Source organism: Carassius gibelio, chromosome B5 (genome assembly GCF_023724105.1).
Source record: "Carassius gibelio isolate Cgi1373 ecotype wild population from Czech Republic chromosome B5, carGib1.2-hapl.c, whole genome shotgun sequence".
Classification (NCBI taxonomy): domain Eukaryota; kingdom Metazoa; phylum Chordata; class Actinopteri; order Cypriniformes; family Cyprinidae; genus Carassius; species Carassius gibelio.
In genome coordinates this window covers 6,093,429-6,113,686 of record NC_068400.1, presented here as the reverse complement: position 1 = coordinate 6,113,686, position 20,258 = coordinate 6,093,429, and the positions used below count along the sequence as shown (strand labels likewise).

Below are 20,258 nucleotides of genomic sequence, written 5' to 3'. Positions count from 1 at the left end.
TGTCATTAAAGGGGTCATATGATGTGATTAAAAATTTTCCTTTCTCTTTGGAGAGTTAAGGAAGATCTGTAAAGTTGCAAGGACTAAAGTCTCAAATCCAAAGAGATATACTTGATCAAATTTAAGACTTTGCCACGCCCCCTAAAACAGCTCATTCAAACATAACCTTACATCTCCACGTCACTATGTAGAAATATTTGCGTAATCCCACCCAAATGTTTATGCAAATGTGGCGTAGTGGTAAAGAATTAAAGATTTATCAAGGTTACATCACCCTGGGTCTAGCCCAAGGACCTTTATTAAATAAAGGTTATTTATTTTTAGGCAACACAAGTCAGCTCACAGTAAACTGGCAGGGGATGTATATATACAAAATTATTTTTATTACAATAAAAAAAAAAATTATATAAAGAGGTGGAAAAGCAATCAGTGCGTGTAGCAGTTTATATAACAGACTAAATAACATATACATAACAATTCATGATGTTTTATTAACAAGGTTCGGGAGGAGCACGTCAGATACTTAGCCTAATTAGCACAGGTGGATCACACTTAAGATAATCAACCCTAGAGTATAAATACAGCTGACTAACCTCTATCCATTGACGGTTTATCAGAACAACCCCCCCCCCCATCCTCTTACAGTTCATTTTACACTTTTATATAGGAGGGGTACTCTAGGTTCGGGCCATTCCCAAGCTCGGAATTCCCAATTATGCATTATAATACTTCAGCTAATTATATGTAAGTGTGAACTCATGTAAACAAATACAACAATTGGCAACCTGGGTCGTCAAGGACATCCAAGGATCAAGGTAAAGCAACAGAGGCTTGAAAGCAGGGCAAAAGGGCAAAGTCAGCCTCAAGAGCAAAGCCCCCTTCCTTATACCTATGTCACAAACTCACGCACACTACACACATGACCATACCAGCAAAAGAAACGCCAACACCAGGAATCCACCCCTGCCTCAGGCACTCAACTCGCTAACACATGGATTATAATAAAAGAAAACTGCCCACCCACAACTGAACAGCTACAAATACTTTAATCCACCAAAATATATAACTCCATAAAATCAATACCCTGATAATACTGTGAGAAAAGCATTAGCAATTAATCGCAACAGGAAAAACTTATACCGGCATATCCCTATATAAAACTAGTCTGATTAAATTTTTTCCATCAAAATTGTGTCCCAGGGGAAAATCGCTTTCACATGCGGACTAAAAACCAAACCAAGGAAACAGTGTAAAATTAACCCAGAGACTTCTTAGCACAATAGTGAACAAAATGTTTATTTGTTAATACAAGGAAACCAACCAGCATTTTAACCTCTTACTAGAACCAAACTGACCAATGTTCAAACACCTTTTGAAAAAATAAATAAATGAATAACTTGCCCTACAATTTGGTATTATGTAAAGCATTATAAACATAATGTTATTTCCTTCAAAGCTGCTTGGAAACAATGAATAAATGAATAAATGAATGAATGAATGAATGAATGAATGAATGAATGAATGAATGAATGAATGGGGAATTTATATGGTGCTTTAATATACTTATTTATTACACATCATTACTTTTGCCTAACATTCAGGTTAGATGATTTAAAAAAAACGTCTAACCACGGTTCACTGCCACATTTGTGCAATCACATTCCAAAATTCTTCAGGTCACGTGATCTTAACTTTAAAAGTGCAACACTGTTGTTCTGGGAGTCAGACTGACTGATTAACTCTCCTCTTCTCTTCTCTTCTCTGATCATCAGCACACTGCAGTAATGCCAATTTGTGGAGGCTGGACCGACATTAGACTGTTCGATCCAGAGATGAAAAAGATTTGTTCTGAGGTATGAGACAAGTTCACTCCTAAATGAAACACACTGTCTGTTACTAGTGAGCTGATTTGTATGTTTTTATTTGTTTGTTTGGGGTTTGTTTTGTTTTAGTTCAATTTAAATAAATATGTCCTTATAGCACAGTCTGAATGATATATGCAAGTGCCTATTTATGCAATAAATTCAGATTTGATGCAGATAAATAATTGCTCTTGATTATTCCTTTATTGAGAACTCTTAACTGATGTGAAGTGATGTACAATATTCAAAATACTGCATTTATTAATAGTTCATGTTTACTAAATGTAGTTAACTCCTAGCTGTTAAAAAAATATTATTGTGACCATAATGATAATGTTTCTCTCTTTATTCAGCTGAGGCCAGAGATAGAGAAGACTGTTGGAACTGATTTTAAGATTTTCATTCCTGTGGTCTGGTCTTCTCAGGTTGTGGCAGGAACAAATTACATGTTCAAGGTAAATCAATATTTTTGTTTGTTTGTAATTTTCATGGATTATGAGATCGTCAATCTCAATGATGTTGCAAATAATTCGTTCGTCCTCACTGAAAGTTAAAATGCATTATGTCAAGCTTCATACATTTGCATGAGATAAAACTTTTCTTAACATTGTAGCATTGCTGGACATGTCCAAATTTAGTAAAACCTGTAAAGTGTTTGTCTTAATTAAACCCTAGTTTTTTTTCTCTCTCTGTCAGGTGCTGGTTGATGTAGATGGGGATGGAGAGTGTGTTCACGCGTTGATATTTCAGGCTCTTCCCTGTTATGGAGGCGGACTGAGTGTGACTGACATCCAGCGCCACAAATCCGTTGATGACCCGCTGATTCCTCTTGAACACTTACAGAAATAGTCTTGATTTAATAACAGACACATGCAATGAACTGCCATACTGTATAGAGGAACATCTGAAATCATTTAATTCCTCAATATTAAACTCCATAATCAAATCCTCCGTGTCAGTGTGTTTACTGAACAACGTCAAACTTGAATGCTGAATGCTGAAATAACTAAAAATAAATATAAAGTTATCAGATTTTAAGATTTTATTGACTTCAATGACTGAATAAGTTTTTTAATAACTCAAAACTGAAATATATCATACAAAAGCTAAATTTTTATTTATTAATTTATTTATTAGGGATAATGCAGTATAATACTGCTACAATTTCAAGCAGTACAATACCAGCAAGAATTTGTGAAAGAAACGCCAACACCAGGAATCCACCCCTGCCTCAGGCACTCAGCTCCTGTAACGAGCAGAAATCAGGTTATACACTTGAAAACACAGTCACTAACACACGGATTATAATAAAAGAAAACTGCCCACCCACAACTGAACAGCTACAAATACTTTAATCCACCAAAATATATAACTAGTACAAAACAGGGCAATAAATAAATTATTGCTATTACTAGTAATCAAGCACAACTGAAACGAAATGGCAGGTCTGTGAAACAAAACCAGTCAAATTGCTATTCAAAACTATTATAAAACTAGAGATGTGCGTGTTCGGTATTGTGATATCACAGTAATGAATATGCATGATATTATTTTCTAAATAACGTGAATAATTATAGATTACAAATTATTCAGAATTTGGAATGCATTTTAAGAATACTTTTCCCATCAACTGGTCAAAATGTACAACACATCTGTATGCTGCTTGAAAGAGTGCAAGCTCTGATGTAAACAAGCACGCATGAGAAGCACATGAGGAACACCTGAGAGACACGCTGTAAGAAAGCACATTCACTCTCTGACAGCAGATGGCGCTAGACTGCAGAAAATGCAGCCTTTACTCTGGAAACCCAATAAATAAAGCAGCTGCCTACTTTCCAAAACATATTTAAATAATTTTAAACAGCCATTCAGATTTGTGGATTTGCTATGGTGTTCATCACTGCACCAAAGATTTTTTTTACTTTTTTATTTTTATTTTAATCTGAACTAGGCTACTACATTGCTTAGATATTGTTTGAACAACACGGTCTCACTCCCAACTCGTCACATATGGACGCTTGGTCAGGACCCCTTGGCGTCACATTTTAACGCACTGGGTATCCCTTTGGCGTTATTTTTCAACGAGCAGGGCAGTCCAATTGACTTCTATGGAACCCTGAACCCGAGCCTGAGGCGCCGAAATTTGACGTTTTGGGTAAGCACGCGCAGCCCTTTGTTTGCTGTGGATGAAAAAAAAAAAAAAAAGTTCGCTGTGGATGGATCTAGACTACAATAAATACGAACAGATAGGAATAGGCTACAATAAATGATCTATGCTGAGGCTGGTTAAATGGTGTCCCCCATATCATCTTTATCTGGCCACACAACTAGGTTTTAATGTTAAGAAATCCCTCGCAGTCTGATATCAAAGCGCCCTCTGAGAAATTGGGGGAGCGTTCGTCGTGCTGTTTAACAGCATTCAGCGGTGAGTTTAACAACGCTCTACTGCAGGTAGAATAGCCTCCAGATGTGAGTTTAACCAAAACAACGATCAACTGCAGGTAAAACACTATTCAGCGGTGAGTTTAACAACGCTCTACTGCAGGTAGAACAGCATCCAGATGTGAGTTTAACCAAAACAACGATCAACTGCAGGTAAAACACTATTCAGCGGTGAGTTTAACAACGCTCTACTGCAGGTAGAACAGCATCCAGATGTGAGTTTAACCAAAACAACGATCAACTGCAGGTAAAACACTATTCAGAGATGAGTTTAACAACGCTCTACTGCAGGTAGAATAGCCTCCAGATGTGAGTTTAACTAAAACAACGCTCAACTGCAGGTAAAACACTATTCAGCGGTGAGTTTAACAACGCTCTGCGGTGCGTGCAGTAAGCAGTTTAAGCGTTTTCTGCCAGGTCACAGGGTAAGTGACTAATTATAGGTGATGCATGCTGGATAATGTTTATTTTTATTTTTATAGGAGTCTGGTATTGATAAATAAATGCACATATGCTTGTGTTCGATTAATCAATGTCTTGTTTATTTATTTATTTATTAAATATCCTCTAAATTAATAACTCTGACGTCATTGTATGGCGCGATCGTGATCCCGAGGTTCATTGTAGTGATGGGATTTATGGCTCTTTGAGGGGATCCGGATCTTCGCGATCCGTTCCTTTCAAAGAGCCGTTCAAAAGAATGGCTCTTTTGGCTCTTTTTAAATATTTAGTCAGTTTTAAGAAGCCAGCTTGGGAGCATCTCAGTTTATCCTGGAAATAATCACTGGGAGGTATTATGAGGTGAGATTTGTAGTCAAATAATTAAAGCTCAGATATCACACACCAATATCTGAGTTTGAATTATTCTGAAATATTGATTGTTACCTCTTTTCTCATGTGTCGACTATATTCCATAGGGTTGCACAAATCCCTCTGCTTAGACAGTGACATCATTATTTTGATTTACCTTTAGTACAAAGTGTGTGTGTGTGTGTGTGTGTGTGTAAAACTACGTTGACTTATGTTATTCATACAATACCTACTCACAAATAAACATAAAAAACGAAGCCGGCTGCAATGAATTTCTGTGCAAAACAGCTTTTACTACAAACACTTCCACACAAGAACATTGTTATCACACAAGAACATTTTGATAGAAAACTTTTTTTTTTTTTAAAGTAGATAAAATTAGAATAAATAAAATGGAAATGTCTACATACTACATACTATTACTACTGTAAACTTTGCAAATAGGACATCAGCCCCTTCAAGTCAATGAACAATAACAAAGTGGGCTGCAATGAATGTCTGTGGAAAACAGCTTTTAGTGAAAAATTTCTATACAAGTACAGTATCACAAAAGAACATTTTTAATGATTTTAAAATAAGTTTTAAATGAACACAAAATGCAATGTAAATGCATGCACAACTAATAACTAATATCATCACGCTATAAAGGGTTGGCCTGCGCTGGGTGCGCCCCTCCCCCTATAACTGTTCTGTCTCCTGGAGGAGCTCATTTGTATGAACACGCATAGGAAAAAAGAACGATAGAAAGAACGGCTCCTCTCCAGTCGCGACTCGGCTCCCATCGTTCATGTTTATGAGCCGTTCAAAAGAATCGGTTCGTTCGCGAACGTCACAACTCTAGTTCATTGCGTTTTTCCCTTTCCACTCGGTAAGTAGAAATTAATTAATAGAGATCGAGACTATTCTTAAATTTACACAATAAAACTGTAGAATCAGGACAAGTTGTGTTTAGAACTTTAAGACGTGTAAGGCAGCAATTTATTAGGACGGTTAATGATAGAAAATTAAATATATATATATTTAAATTACTTGCTGCACCACATGTGCAGTAGGCTAGCAAAGTTAGCTAATTAAATTCAAAGTAAAATTTTTTTCGCATATAATCATGAAGGTGCAATCATGGGGAATACAAGATTTTCAGTACTGATGTGTTTCCAGTTACCTATTTTATATAGCTCAAACTATTAAGCCATTTTAGCTAACGTTATAAATGGTCAGGCCAGTAATTGTTTAAAATCCACGGATAATTTGATAATAAATGCCTAAATATTATCTATAATAATCAGTAGAAACAAATTCATAACAACAACAGTTTTGTGTCTCAGCACAATTTCTCACTATAGAATAAAACCATGTGTATAATTAATGTAATAATAAATGATGTTGTCATAAGTTATTGATTGATTCATGTACTTTTTTACAGTGAGTTCTGCTGTGGTTTTGTTTGGAACTATTTTTGTTGGCGAAATAGAGCAAAACTTACATTATTAACAATCACAATCAATTAACAATTAATAAAATCAATTTTACATACATTCAAGCCCAATCTGACAACACAGGTGAAGAGAATACTTGTGTAAAATGTTAAATTCTGTTTTTTTTGTTTTGTTTGTCTGTTTGTATGTTTTTTCTTTATCATTAGGTCCCTCAAATTTGCCAGCAAAAATTATCTTTATTCTAACACTCCACCACATACACACACACACACACACACACAAATAAATAACAAAGGCACTTTTAAGAGTCACGTTCGTCTTGTTCACCTTTACCCATCACCTGTACTCTCTTCAGCTCTCTTTCTCGCTCCCCTCTCCTCTCTTTGTCTCTCTTTGTCCCCCCTCCCTGTATATTTATTTATTTGTCCATCTCTTTGTTGTGAGTCTTTCTGTCTGTTTGTTTTTCTGTCCATCACTATGTCCATGAGTGATTCAGAAATCCAAGAAAATCTAATGGTCTTGGATAACTTGGTTGATCATCAAGAACTGAAGGATGAGCTCCAAAGTCTTGATGACTTTCTTGGTGAGCTGCAAGAAGAGGAGGCGGCAGCAGCACCATCAAAGACACCTGAGCCAAGGCAACCAAAGGTGCACTGGAGAAAAAGAGACGTGCATGGAAATATTGTCTATGCAAGGCCGAGATCAAGCAGGGATCAGTCAAAAAAGGGTCAGTATTGTTTTTCATTTAAGATTTTTTGAGAAATCACATTGTTTAGGACCTTAATTTTGTAATAAAGCAATTAAGAAAATGAAGGAATACATGTTTAGCTTGATATTTCAGGGAAACAATCAAACCAGAACTAGTGATTTGATTTCTGACATAAAAAGTAGATTTATTAAAGATGTCAATAGTCTTAAGTGAAAGTGAAAAATTAAGTGAAAGTGGGGCATTAATGTTAATATTAAATATTTTTGTAAAGCAGTATGAACTACAAAATTAGCACATAAAAAAATGTTTATTTTTGGGCTGTTATGACATTTTAGGAAATCTTGTCAATATTATGGTTATGCAGTAAAATGTGCCTGCCTGGTTACCATCATAATAAATCGCTTGCAAGTTATTGGTCTTGGTTATTGGTTATTACTGGTCTTTTCGTAATTTATTCACCCTCAAATTGTTTCAAACCTGAATTCATTTATTTGTTCTGCTGAACACAAAAGGAATATATTTTGATGAATATGGGTAACCAAACAGTTGTGGGACACCGGTGACTTCCTTAGTATGGAGAAAGAAATACTATGGAAGTCAGTGGGGTCCACCAACTGTTTGGTTACATACAATCTTCAAAATATCTTCCTTTTTGTTCAGCTGACCAAAGAAATTAATACAGGTTTAGAACTCTTTAAGGGTGAGTAAATGATGACAGAATTAAAAATGTTGGGTGAACTATCCCACTAAACAGTGAGCTTGTGCCATTTAAGTCTGGTAATTTCAGTTGTAAATTTGAATAATATATGTAAATGTTGATTTGTGTTGTTTTTATCCTCTACAGCTGATCACATTCAGAACACTGATCCTACCTTCAATGCTCCTGACACTAACTGTGAGGTGGCCTTTGCTCCAGAGACTGTTGGTGTGTACTTCATTGTACACCATTTTCATTGTTTCCATTTATATCTGACAGTGGGTTAGAATGTTAATAAATGTTTGTATTTTTAAATTTGCTATTTTAACAGAGTGTTTTCTACAAGATCTCCAGCACTCACTGAGGGATTCCTCAGGTGATGAGGCATCACCTCTTGGAACCCCAAGAGATCCTCTTCTGGCATCTTCGAACTGGGGCATTCGTCAGAGTCTCTTTTCAGAGAGGTGGAGGGCAGAGAGACCCCGTCTGGTAAACACGGCTGCAGCAAAAGAAAGTGTGGCAACACACATCTGCCAGCAGTGTTGGAGCAGTCCAGCAGTTATCCGGTGCAGTGACTGTCGACCACACCCCTTCTTCTGTGCTGAATGTGACATCAGCATGCACACCAGACATGTCCTCCACAATAGAGATGCCATGACTGCTGGCTTCTTCCAGCCATTGCCTCCAACAACTGTCGTGGTCGATAAGGCTCTTTCCCAATGTGGTAAGTTTTGGTTTGTGTTTGTACAACATATTTCATTTTCAGAATAGTTAAGCTCATAAGTTTTATTTTTTAAATGATCACTTTTTTCTCTTTTTGATTGAGCTTGAATTTATGTAGATACCCTGTGTCAATCGGCTTTTTGAGCATATCTTGTGTTCTTTTTCAGCAATGTGCTTCAATAACATTGATCCATTACAATCTTATATTACTCAGTCAATACAAATTATGTTAATTCACATGTACTGTGTGATCTTTTTCAGTGCGGCTTGTACCTGTGGAAATGCCTGACAAAATCTGTGGTTGTTCACCAGAGTCATTGAGGGTCAGTCCAGGAAAGACTGTTGCTGTGGTCACAATGAATGGTAAGAATGTGAAGAACTTCATTTTGTCCTGTTTGATAAGCATCTTATGAAGTATACAAAGTAATGTATATATTATATTAAGAACCCAAACCCTGACTGACCCAGCAAAGGATTGCATTACAGTGGATGTGTTTTTGATTTTTCCAGGACGATATGATCTAAGCATGCCCGAGTTATTTTGTGAGGCATGCCAAGCCACTTGGACTGCTGCAGTGGCCGACCTTAACAGCAGTGACTACTGGCCGGCAATTCTTCAGTTTGCCACAATTTATACTACCGATATATTTTTCTCATTTGAGGAAATGAAGATGGTGGCACCAGGACTGTCCTGTCAAGCATTTTTAAGAATGCTGGATCAGCGAACTGTTCGCTTTGGTCGTGTGAGTATTGAATGTATAAATCCTGCAGTATCATTAATGTATTCGAATTGTGGGCTGAAAACCTGTTTGATGTTAATGTATTCGTTGTACATTTATAAGCTTTTGGTTTCTTTATTTTTAATAGACTGGCAAGATCTCTGCAGACAGTTTTCAGAAAAGTTTTTTTGAGTGGGAGGCTGTGCGATTTGAGGTGGACAGTATATGCAAGGAAGAGCCCTTCATCTGCCCTGCATGCTCCCCAAATATGCTCGCCGTTTCCGTAGATGGAAACCGCAAGCATTACCGTTTTAAGAATGCTGCTAGGTACTTCAAACTGTGTGTCACAGTGTTCTTACATATTAATAAGATAACATGGCTCTTTATTATGCACTAAGTAATCTTACATTATAAGTTATAGAGTTGTCGAAAATACTGACTTATAAAAATTGATACTTTTAGCGCTGATCATTTAAAGCCATTCTCAGACATATCCAATGAGTGTGTGAACACAATGGCCAATCAGAGGTGTTTATGAATCCGCTCAACAGCGCTCAAAGCATTACGTTTTTTAAATTTCAGACTGGTACTGAAGTTGGTACTTATGACAACTCTAATAAGTTATCATAAACTGTTTTGTATCTTTGTTGTTGTTTTTGTTGTTGTTGTTTTTTTAGATCTGAGGAACAGGCCATCTTTGAAGGCATCTTTATAGCCAAAGATGAAGATGTTACAAGATTTGTGGACAACATTCACAGCACAACCAAACATTTAAAAAGTATATATGATGATAAATAAAACTACAATACTACAGTAACCTCTTACTGAAGAGTTTGTTTAGAAGAGTCTTGTTTTCATTGACCATTATCCATGTTGTAGGTCAGTGGGAGAGGTGTTTGTGGAGGGGAGTGGTCAGCAGCCAGAGAGACCTCACAAAGATCTGCCAGCAAGGTAGACGAAGAGGGATTGGAGGTTACGGTTTGTCGGCACGGAGTGCTTCTCTGTGCATTAAATATGTACAGGGGTGAAATTTTTGCCTATCCCCTGTACCTTCAAGAAAACTTGGCCAGTAGGCAAGTCACTTTTTTTTTGTATGGATGTGACCTGCAAATATTGGCCCTACCTGCAAAGAGTTACAAAAAGCTGCCCAGAGCTCCGGCACCTCCTTAACATGAGACCATTCCTTTCGGTATTTCATGCCAAAGCCCATTATTTTAAATGTGAGGTAAGAAAATGTTGCTATGTGACAGAACCACATTATCTTAAACCAAACATCAGCAAACATCTTGTTCTTTGTTTATTTATGTTTTCTTACTCAGGTGAAATGGAGCGGGTCGTATCAGGATGGGGCTGGACTAACACTAGGGGAGGAGGTGGAACAGTGCAATGCCTTCCTCTCTAGGATTGCAGTGACAACAAAACATATGTCAAAAGCAGGTAAGATGACCACATAGTGCTCTAGTTACATAATCACATAATAACATATTTTATGCATCATATCTTTTGTGTTTGCAGGACGCACAGACATGCTGACTCTCATGGCCATGCGATGGAATCAGCAAAAGTTCCGAAATTTGGCAGTTTCACTGACTCGCCGATATCAGAAGGTAATGACAACTGTAGAATTGGTTTTACATGGTCAGTATTGTGTGTTTGCAGTGTATGAAGCTGTGCATTGAACATTTGGTTCTTGTTTCTTGGTTCTGTGATTGCTTGTCATTGTAGACCAGAAAAGCTCTGCAAAGCCAGTTACAAAACCTAGAGTCCTTGAAAGCCCAATTGGCAGTGACAGAGAGCCAACTGGAAGACTGGGTCAGTGATGTAAAGGAGTGGGCAGGCGGTGAGGAAATGATTACTGTTAAACCTCAAGTTCAGAATATTTAAAACATTTAGGTAAACTAATTTTTCAAGTTCAGAATCACAGACACCCCATCACTCCCACAGTTATCAGCCTTACCCCACTCGTCATAGTGTTAATTACAAACAGCTAATTTACATAAACATCACATTCAGATCTTGTTTCAATGTTTGATGGCAAATAACACATGCTAATATAACTATCAAAGAGACAGTCATTATATGTATATAATCAAACAACATACAGTACATGTGGTTTCAAAAGTTTAATTTAAACTGCAAACTACCTATTTCTTCTCAGCAGCAAGAGTAACAACCACAAATGATGCTGATGGCTTGGCCAGCAGAATTGAGGTCCTGGTAGCGAGTATCAAGAGACGTTCCCATCGGCTCTACAAAGATACCGATGGGAACAAAGGTCGTGCCAGAATCCGCCGCAAGATCAGGGAGGAGAAGGGCATCCTGACATCTGTTGTGGAGAAATACAACAGAATGGTTCCAAGCACAGAAAGTCTTTGCATGGAAACCATTCTGTCTGGTGAGACAGCTTGGCCATGGCAGCTACCACACAGTGGTGTGTACACTAGTCTGTTGACTGCTTCTGACAAATCTGATACATTATGACACATTACCCACAATGCTTCAAATGTCATTCTGTGACTTTTTTCTGTGATTCTTTAAAGGTTGATGTTTGATACATATGAATTAAGTCTTTCTCATAAATGCATTCCAGACTCTGTCGATCTAAGGACAAAAAGAAGAGCGTTTGACATCATCATGTCAGTAAGAAGACTTGAGGAGGAGCTGAAGATTCTTGTGGCAGAGATGGACCACCACTGGAAATCTCTTTCAACTCGTGCTGATACCCTCAGAGAGCTGTCCCACATGTTTGCCAGTGAGACAATGAGAAGTATGTATTGTATTTGTACAAAAAATGGCATAAACATTTAGGGTTGCTATGACCATAGATTTCCAACTCTCAGAATATTTTTATTATACAGTTAGTAAGAGTGATCTGTTAACTAAAATCTACTAAAGTGCATATTCCCATAACTACATATAGGACATGTCCTCTCTAATCATTAAAGTAAGTAGCCTAGTAATTAAAAATAATATATATATATATATATATATTATTGAACGATAAGTGGCTTTTAGCTCTATAAGTCATTACACTTGGCCTAATTCTCCACTCCACTCCAACTGGTAGCTGAAATTAGAGAATGATGCTTTCTTGTCCTTGATGCCCTCGCAATGCTCAAACTTTGAATTTCCTTCATGACATTTACTATCTAGTGAAAATGAGGACCAGCCGTTTAATCCATAATAGCTGTCCGTGACTGTCTGATTATTACCAAGACCTATGGCTATGTTTGGTTGTGTTGTTTGCAGGAAAAACAATTATTTGTCCAACTATGGTCATTCTGACTGACTAACAATTCGTTGACTTTTTGGGGCAGCCCTAATAAATATACATAACTATGATGTATGTTTATAAAGTTTCTAAAGCATGCTTAATGTTATTTTGTTCCTCTTTTAAGATTCACCATGTTGCTTAAGTGAAGAGGGTTTGAAAGGTCTGCAAAGCATCATCCTGAGAAAGCAACATAAAGTCAGAGAAATGAAGGTGCAAGCAAGAGACTGTTACCTGCAAGTTTTGTCTGGAGAAGGCAACATCAACTTTTTGTACAGTGCTTCAGCTGATGAGTATGACAGTGACTGTGAAATGTCTGATGACGGACTGTAATCCACAAGACTGTGACACCTTTTTATCGTTCTGGACAATGACCTTAAATCTGTATATAAAGAATGTAATAAAATCTGCTTTTCATCACCTTTATAAATGGAACCAAAAGTGTTGCCTCTTCTTTCACATACATAGAAATGTGTGCATGCATGCCTCTAGAACCAGTATGTGGTGGAAATTAAGTGCATTAATTGAAGTATTGTATGGTACTTAGAGATTTGAGGTAAGAGTTTCTTCTCATCCAAACTTTACTTATACTCCACTGCAATTCAGAGAGAGAAAAAATGCACTTGACAGCACATGGAGAGCTTTTAAATGACATTTTGTTGCAAAAGAAACTTCTCAACAGTACAATTAGTTGATTGGCAGAAAATGAATTGCCAAATAATTTTCACGCAAAAACATTTAATGGTTCCAGCATGTATTTTTTTTTATTTGAGGTTTGAACTGTTCACAGCTTTTATCAATGCATCTTTTTGGGGTTTTGTGTAATTGTGTCTGTTTTTCTCATTTTCATACTTGCTCACAAACCAAACTCTTCATTTGTTGAGAAATAAATAGCAGATTAATTAATGAAAATAATCATTAGTGAACGTTGTGTACAAAATAATGAATAATAATCTTGCATGAGTAATAATAATCTAAGGTTATATGATTCACAGGGGGAATGAAATATTAGAACACAGCTTGTGGCTGTGGAAGTGTAGAGTGTATTTCAAATATAACAACTGAAACCTTTTTAGAGACAGAAGAAGCTAATTATGAGGAAGAAAAGCATTATGATAAGGAGGAATCATTATTTCCCAGTTTAATATTACATCTGCTTATGTGTCATCTAGTAAAAGTATTGGAGTCAACTGATTTGATTTTGTGGTGCTCAAAACATTTCACCACTTGTGTAGCTTCATCAGCTGTGACCTGATAAACAGCATGATGATAGCACTTTTTAAGTCTCTTTTTATTTCTAATGAATCCAATTTGTCTTTATACTATTTTATAAAGTATCTTTATTCTATTTTGTAGTCTACAATAAAATGATTTACATGGTGTATTGTATAGTACATTTTGTTAATTGTTTTGGAAATAAAAAATGCACTATATCATCTTATGAGTTTGTTAAATTTCATGATTTTGAAAAAAAATAAAATAAAACAACTGTAATTACTTACCATGCTTCTTTTACATACACATTTTTAGTCATATTAATGGAATTTGAGACAATAATGAACTATTGTTGTCTTTTATACCCTGATTCTTTTTATTGTGCACCATCCTGTGCCTATGTTACTGTATTCAGAGTCTCACAATATCAGCAAAACATAACACAAGCATGATGTAAATATAGAAAATGGGGAAAAGAATACAATATTCAGATATAAATGTGAATCAACAGTTTGTTGTTCATAATGAAGAGAGCATATCTGTGTAATTTTTACTGTCTTACCTCCCCCAGGGACCCGGTAGCGCCCCCTGGAAGAGCCAAAAAATGCACATTTCAAATGGCTGTAACTCAAAATCTGGTAAGCATATCGAAGAGAAAATTGGTAGAAAAACTATTTATGCTATGTTTACTAAATGATGTTGAACAGAGATTTCTGACATGCATGGAAAAGCGTTATAAAAGCATTTTAAAAAGTGCTCACAGTACAATACCAAATTTCATTCTGACTCTCAAATATGTCATAGAGGTTTATACACTGAACATATTCTGATGCCCCTTTGCTCATTAAAGATTGTATTTATTTAATTTAATTACTAAATGTTTTTAAACTGCATTACCCATACGCCTCTGTAATTCTATCAATGGAACGGAAAACAATGGCGCAGTAAATTGTAGTTCATTGAAATTACACTAGGGTTAGGTTTAGGATCTCTGTAAAAGGGTAATTTCTTTTAACATAGCAATACCTCATTGATAAATGACAGTATGACTTACGTAATAAAGATATCAAAACATAGTTTGCAACATTAATCGCTTTTTATTTTGGCCTTAAAGTTACTCCAATCACAGCGTGTCCTGTTAGAGCTGTGTCACGTCATACTTGTCCATATATGGTAATTACAGTACAGCTACGGCCGGAAGTGATGCAACGTTTCAGGGTAAATAACGGTGAAATAAACTTGTTACTTATCAAATTGTGTTTTATTAACACCAACCCCTACCCCAACCCTAAACTTACCATTACAATACTGCAAATACAGTTATTAAATTAATTAAATAAATATTAAATGACGCAATATTGATGTGCGCATGTCCAGTTGCCGTAGCTATATCCCATTCCGTTCTAGTCTTTCTCGTCGAGTTGACTTGCGGGTATCATGGAATTACGTGTGATTGGCAGGTCTACAGGGCCCTTTTGTTTCTTTACTATGTAGAAGAATATTAAAAATAATTATTATATAATTTATATATAAATATAAATTTCACTGAAACAGATTACAGTGAAACATTTTTTCCAAGTCCATTGGTTTCCATAGCATGAAGCAGAGGGTAACTAATATTAAATAATTTTTGCAGCTGTGCACTGTATGTGAATTAAATAATTCAATATATCAAAATATTTAATTTTTTATTACAAAATGAAAATTACTGTCATAGTTATTCTAGCATGCAGTAATTTTTATAAGAGGTATGTTAATCTATTAAACATAAAATACTTATGTAACATTTGCAGGTATGTGACCCAACAGGCTTTAAATAAAAAACTTTTTAAAGCCTACCTCTCTTTTTTTTTACAAACCAGGAGATGCAAGTCTGCCATCAGGAAACATATTATTTTCTTCCCTTTAAAGAAGCACCCCCCCCCCCCCAAAAAAAAAAAAAAAACTAGACTAAATGCAAGGAAACTTATAATAAATTGGCAATTACAATTATGACTATAAATAATAAAGTAATTCATATCTATTATTGTAATCAAACACTTCAAACATGACTACAAAACTTGAGTGACAATTTAGTAGCTTTTGGAGTATTATTTGGTATTTATGAGCTTATGCTCATGGACAAGAAACTTAAGATCTCGCAAGGTACACTGTTAAGCAGTTCAAGACCAATGCAAAAAGTTTTTTAAAAAGACAACTGTAAGAGACTAAACACTAAAAGAGACTGGGTACTGTGCAAAAACTTTACTGAAGAACAAACAGCAAGAAAAAACACTCAAAAATGAACTGCATTGAAGGGTGCTTGATGAGTCCAGGTGTCTATGGTGACTATGTTGTCATGCTGAAAGCTGGTTGGGATGTGGGGACTTTGGCACAATGTGTTGGAATTCACTCGCAGGCTCCCATGTGTCATCCCAGGTTTTGCCACTGTAAAACATCATAAGTGCACATAATGTTATTAGAACACAGAGCAAAAATCAAGATCACTGTCAGGTTTATGATTAATGTCTGCCATATTTTCATTTTACACAGTTTTATACTTCTATAACGTTACATCTCTTTTTTCTCAAGTACAAGGTCTGGCAGCTTTATTTACTAGTGTTACTAGTTACTTTTAATATTACAATTTTCCATACAGTTCTTGTACACTGAAAGCAATGTACTTAAAAATTTAGTGATTTCAAATTGTTTCTGATAAACTGAGGGATTAAGTTATATTAGTGGGTTGAGGAAAATCTCCTATTTGTTAGGAGAAAAAACACTCTTGGATTAGTTGAAAAGTGGCTACTTCTGACGTGCAGAGGCAGAATAAGTTTAGAAATTTCAACGTTATCATATTGTGTTCCAAGCAGATTTGGCAGTTCTACCAACTCTGGATAAGGGTAGTGGTTTGTTTTTGTGAATTGTGGGGACATTTTATAGGCGTAATGTTTTTACACTGTACAAACTGTATATTCTACATTAGCAAACTGTATATTCTGCCTCTATAGCCAGGGACACACTTAAAAACTAGCTGAAACATTCTGAGTTCAACACACAAAGACAGTTTTCTTTGACTAAAGCACATTTAACAAGTAATTTAAATGCGACTGTAAACACTGACTAAACGCAACTGGCTATGACTTGACACACTTGGGCATGATCAGTCGTAAGTATTAAATTACAGTCATAACAAGCCTTACAATCCTTAAGTGTGTGCCTGGCTTAAACCTACCCATCACAGGAAACTGTCAGCATTTTTTAATAAAAAAAACTGTTTAGTGTGTCCTCATAAACCATGTTTATATTGTAATACCCATGTCATTACACACATTTGTGTCCTTGTATACAACCATGTATACAAGAACGCACACACAAACACACTTTACATACTATAACTCTTTTTTTATGTGAATGGCACCCGCACCAATCCCTTTATTTGTTTTTTCTGTCTGATCCTCAGGATTGCAGATCTAGCTCTTCCCAATGCCTCTAGCTCATCGCTATTTAAATCAGAGTACTGACCATCGACCTCACACCAGTTTTTCTACAGGCTACCTCAGAGGATTATTTACTGCCAAGATCTGGGAGCTTATAACAAAAAAAATCTAAGTTACTTTTTCACATTTATTGACTGACAGCTCTCCTGTCCTAATGTTGAGAGAAATAAAGTGCTAAAGAGGTGTTGTGTGCGCTGTGTTAACATGATGGTTGTTGTAGCTCTCAGTCCTGCAGAGTTTAGCTCCAACCCTCATAAAAACTCACCTGCCTGTAGCTTTCTAGCAACCTTTCAGACCTTGATGATCTTGTTCAGGTGTGTTTGATTGTATTGGGTCATGGAATGGACTAATCCATTGCATTGAAATGGAATTAACTAGGAAATAAAACATGACTTACCACACAGTGCAAGGCAACCAGTGAACTTTCAATTCAGCTTTCCCCTACACAAACACAAACAAACACAAGTAATAATTTAACTTTAACTGTTTAAGCAATCACTGGATATTACCTTTGAAAGGCCAGCACATGGCCTAATAAGACATTTTACCTCATTTATTTGTTTCCCAGTTATTTTATCAAAAAGGAAAACCTTCTGCCTACTACATTTTTGACAACCTGAAATAATGAAAAGACAAGTTTTTTAAGCCACGAATGCCATCATGCTTTATAGCTGAATCACACAAGCCCATATTTATAAATTCACATGTGAGGAGATATGCAGTCTTTTCCATTCGTGTCAAAGTGAATTTGTTCCTGTTTTTGTCAATCAAGCAAAATGTACAGGATTGGTTTCCCAACGCCCTTGGACATTGGCCACTAACACAGAGCTAAATAAATATGTAAATAACAAAATACTGTGAACTGGCTATCAATGATGAAGTCAGCTTTGACTGGGAGCAATTTTATGAATAGTGTGGAGTAAGTTGTACCATGCAAAAAGTTACCTTTTCTTCTGTTCTTTACCAGTGGCACCTCCTGACTCAAAGGCTTGGAAATGGAAGAGGCAGATGGATATGGAGGAGAGACAGGGGTGGTAGAGTTTGACGCGGTAAAAGTGTTTAACCTTCTTTTCCTCTGCCGCAGTGGAGGTGGAAGAGGGGAAGAAAGTGAGGGAAGAACAGTTGTAGAAGTAGCAGAGGAAGGAGGACAGAGAGAGGTTGGAGAGAGCGAGCAAGGCACAGGAACAAGATTGAGAAGAAATACAGTTTCAGGCTGCTTGGTGAGGCTCTCCGGCCGCTCCGCGGCGACGCTCTCCGGCCGCTCCGCGGGGACGCTCTCCGGCTGCTGGGCTGTGGAGGTTGCTAAAATACAAATTTAATATGTACATAGTAACAAAGAAATATACATGTATTCTAAACAAAAACATTACTCTTACCTTTTGTTAAGATAAACTCATAAGCCCTCCGCATCTTCTCCAAAAACACTTTGGTGACAGGAGTGGGGTGCAGATGCGTGATAATATCTGCCACCCACTTATTTGAAGCCCTTTTGTCCTGTTTCCCAATAAATAAAATTGGCTTGTATCCGACAGCCTCAAGTTTCAGCACCTGAAATGAACAAAAGCAGTTATTAAACTTCATTAGTTATTACACACATTAATTAGTTACAGTACACCCACTGATGTATTAGAAACATCAGTACTGTTAAATAAATTTCATTTAATGAAAAACAATGCAAGAAAATAAGCCATAACCCGTTTCATTAAGATTATTTTAGAAGACACATTACTCTTGAACTGTATACAATCGATCATCAATATAAGGTAAGGACAGAGGTACTGCTAGTTTCTGCCATTGCCATCATGACTTACTTAATACTTGACACAGAATACAATTTAGTAACTCTTTAACAAAATGTATAAGTAAAGATGGCTTCTTCCATGTATGAAATAAGATGTATGTAAATATGTTTGTAAAGGCCAGATCATATTAGTATGATATTTAGTATGTCAAAAACATGGCCTTTCGGTTTCACTTCACAATAATGTATGAAATATGAACTTTTTAACTTACTGCAATACGGGCAGAATCAATTATACGCCCAGCATTTCTGCTTTTAAGGACAGATTTCCCCCACTGGCTATCCAGTGATGCCACTTTTTCTTTTATTTAGTTTTTGGTGGACAGGCTTCCAAAGCAGACATGACAAGTTTTCCTGCTTGCCTGATTGGGAGTCTGGCAAGAAGGGCAGGGCCTGAATTTGGGCCTTGTCATGACTAGACAAGAAATATACACAAAAACAAACAACAGATGGACAAACTGTTACGATAAAGAGGATTTTTAGGAACTATTAAGAGAACTGGAAGGATGGTCAAATAAAACAAATAAAGATGAAAATAGAGATAAAGATATAGAGAGAGCTAAAAAGAGAGTGACAAGTAAACTACAGAACAGACAGGTAAACAGGACGGACGTGGCTCTTAAAAGTGCCTTTATTGTGTGTGAGTGAGTGAGTGAGTGAGTGAGTGTGTTTGTCTGTATGTGTGGTCGAGGTTTGGAATAAAGAGCAGGCAAATTTGAAAGACCTGATGAGAGAGAAAAAAAATATATTAATAATTGAACACCTTACACCAGAGGTGTCAAACTCAGTTCCTGAAGGGGCTCAGCCCTGCTCCAGGAAACATACCTTTAACTTTCAAATAAACCTTAAGGACTCGATTAGCTGAGTAAGGTGCATTTAATTAGGGTTGGAACTAAACTCTACAGGGCTGCGACCCTCCGGGAATTGAGTTTGACACCTATGCCTTACACTTTACACCAGTATTCTTCATTAATGTTACCAGATTTAAGAGTTTTTCCACCCATTTGGTTGATTTTGGGTTGCACCATGTGTGAATAAATGAGCTTGGGAAGGTGGAATTTTGTTATTTTAATACAAAAGAAAGAAATAGAAAA

General features: G+C 36.4%; 4 protein-coding genes across 7 annotated transcripts; 3 read left to right on the top strand and 1 right to left on the bottom strand.

Annotated features, from left to right (window-relative positions):
• The first annotated feature begins 1,727 nt into the window (after positions 1–1,727).
• LOC127957309 (cystatin-B-like) lies at positions 1,728–2,808 on the top strand. The gene is made up of 3 exons (XM_052555780.1): positions 1,728–1,853; positions 2,216–2,317; positions 2,559–2,808. The coding sequence occupies exons 1-3, from the start codon at positions 1,785–1,787 to the stop codon at positions 2,709–2,711; spliced, it is 324 nt and encodes a 107-aa protein (XP_052411740.1). The 5' UTR covers positions 1,728–1,784; the 3' UTR covers positions 2,712–2,808.
• A 3,530-nt stretch (positions 2,809–6,338) lies between these two features.
• Positions 6,339–10,426, top strand: LOC127957634 (uncharacterized). The gene is made up of 8 exons (XM_052556257.1): positions 6,339–7,277; positions 8,104–8,184; positions 8,288–8,680; positions 8,941–9,042; positions 9,190–9,422; positions 9,547–9,725; positions 10,076–10,176; positions 10,278–10,426. The coding sequence occupies exons 1-8, from the start codon at positions 7,028–7,030 to the stop codon at positions 10,424–10,426; spliced, it is 1,488 nt and encodes a 495-aa protein (XP_052412217.1). The 5' UTR covers positions 6,339–7,027.
• Positions 10,286–18,560, top strand: LOC127958771 (uncharacterized). 4 transcript variants are annotated; one of them, XR_008154152.1, is made up of 8 exons: positions 10,287–10,623; positions 10,718–10,835; positions 10,914–11,005; positions 11,124–11,238; positions 11,557–11,829; positions 11,989–12,165; positions 14,456–14,522; positions 18,448–18,560. XR_008154152.1 is itself a non-coding variant. In XM_052557741.1 (7 exons), the coding sequence occupies exons 1-7, from the start codon at positions 10,492–10,494 to the stop codon at positions 13,000–13,002; spliced, it is 1,110 nt and encodes a 369-aa protein (XP_052413701.1). In that variant the 5' UTR covers positions 10,286–10,491; the 3' UTR covers positions 13,003–13,084. The 4 variants fall into 4 exon arrangements, 3 of the variants coding, with proteins under 3 accessions (XP_052413701.1, XP_052413700.1, XP_052413702.1); XM_052557741.1 differs by lacking the exons at positions 14,456–14,522; positions 18,448–18,560 and adding an exon at positions 12,797–13,084 and having other exon boundaries at positions 10,286–10,623; positions 11,560–11,829; XM_052557740.1 differs by lacking the exons at positions 14,456–14,522; positions 18,448–18,560 and adding an exon at positions 12,797–13,084 and having other exon boundaries at positions 10,286–10,623.
• LOC127958774 (uncharacterized) lies at positions 15,840–18,944 on the bottom strand. Its single transcript, XM_052557746.1, has 5 exons — positions 18,740–18,944; positions 18,309–18,665; positions 17,912–17,979; positions 17,761–17,804; positions 15,840–16,311 (listed from the first exon to the last, which is right to left on the bottom strand). Exons 1-5 carry the CDS (start codon positions 18,942–18,944, stop codon positions 16,221–16,223), a joined length of 765 nt encoding a protein of 254 aa, XP_052413706.1. The 3' UTR covers positions 15,840–16,220.
• Positions 18,945–20,258: the final 1,314 nt, after the last annotated feature.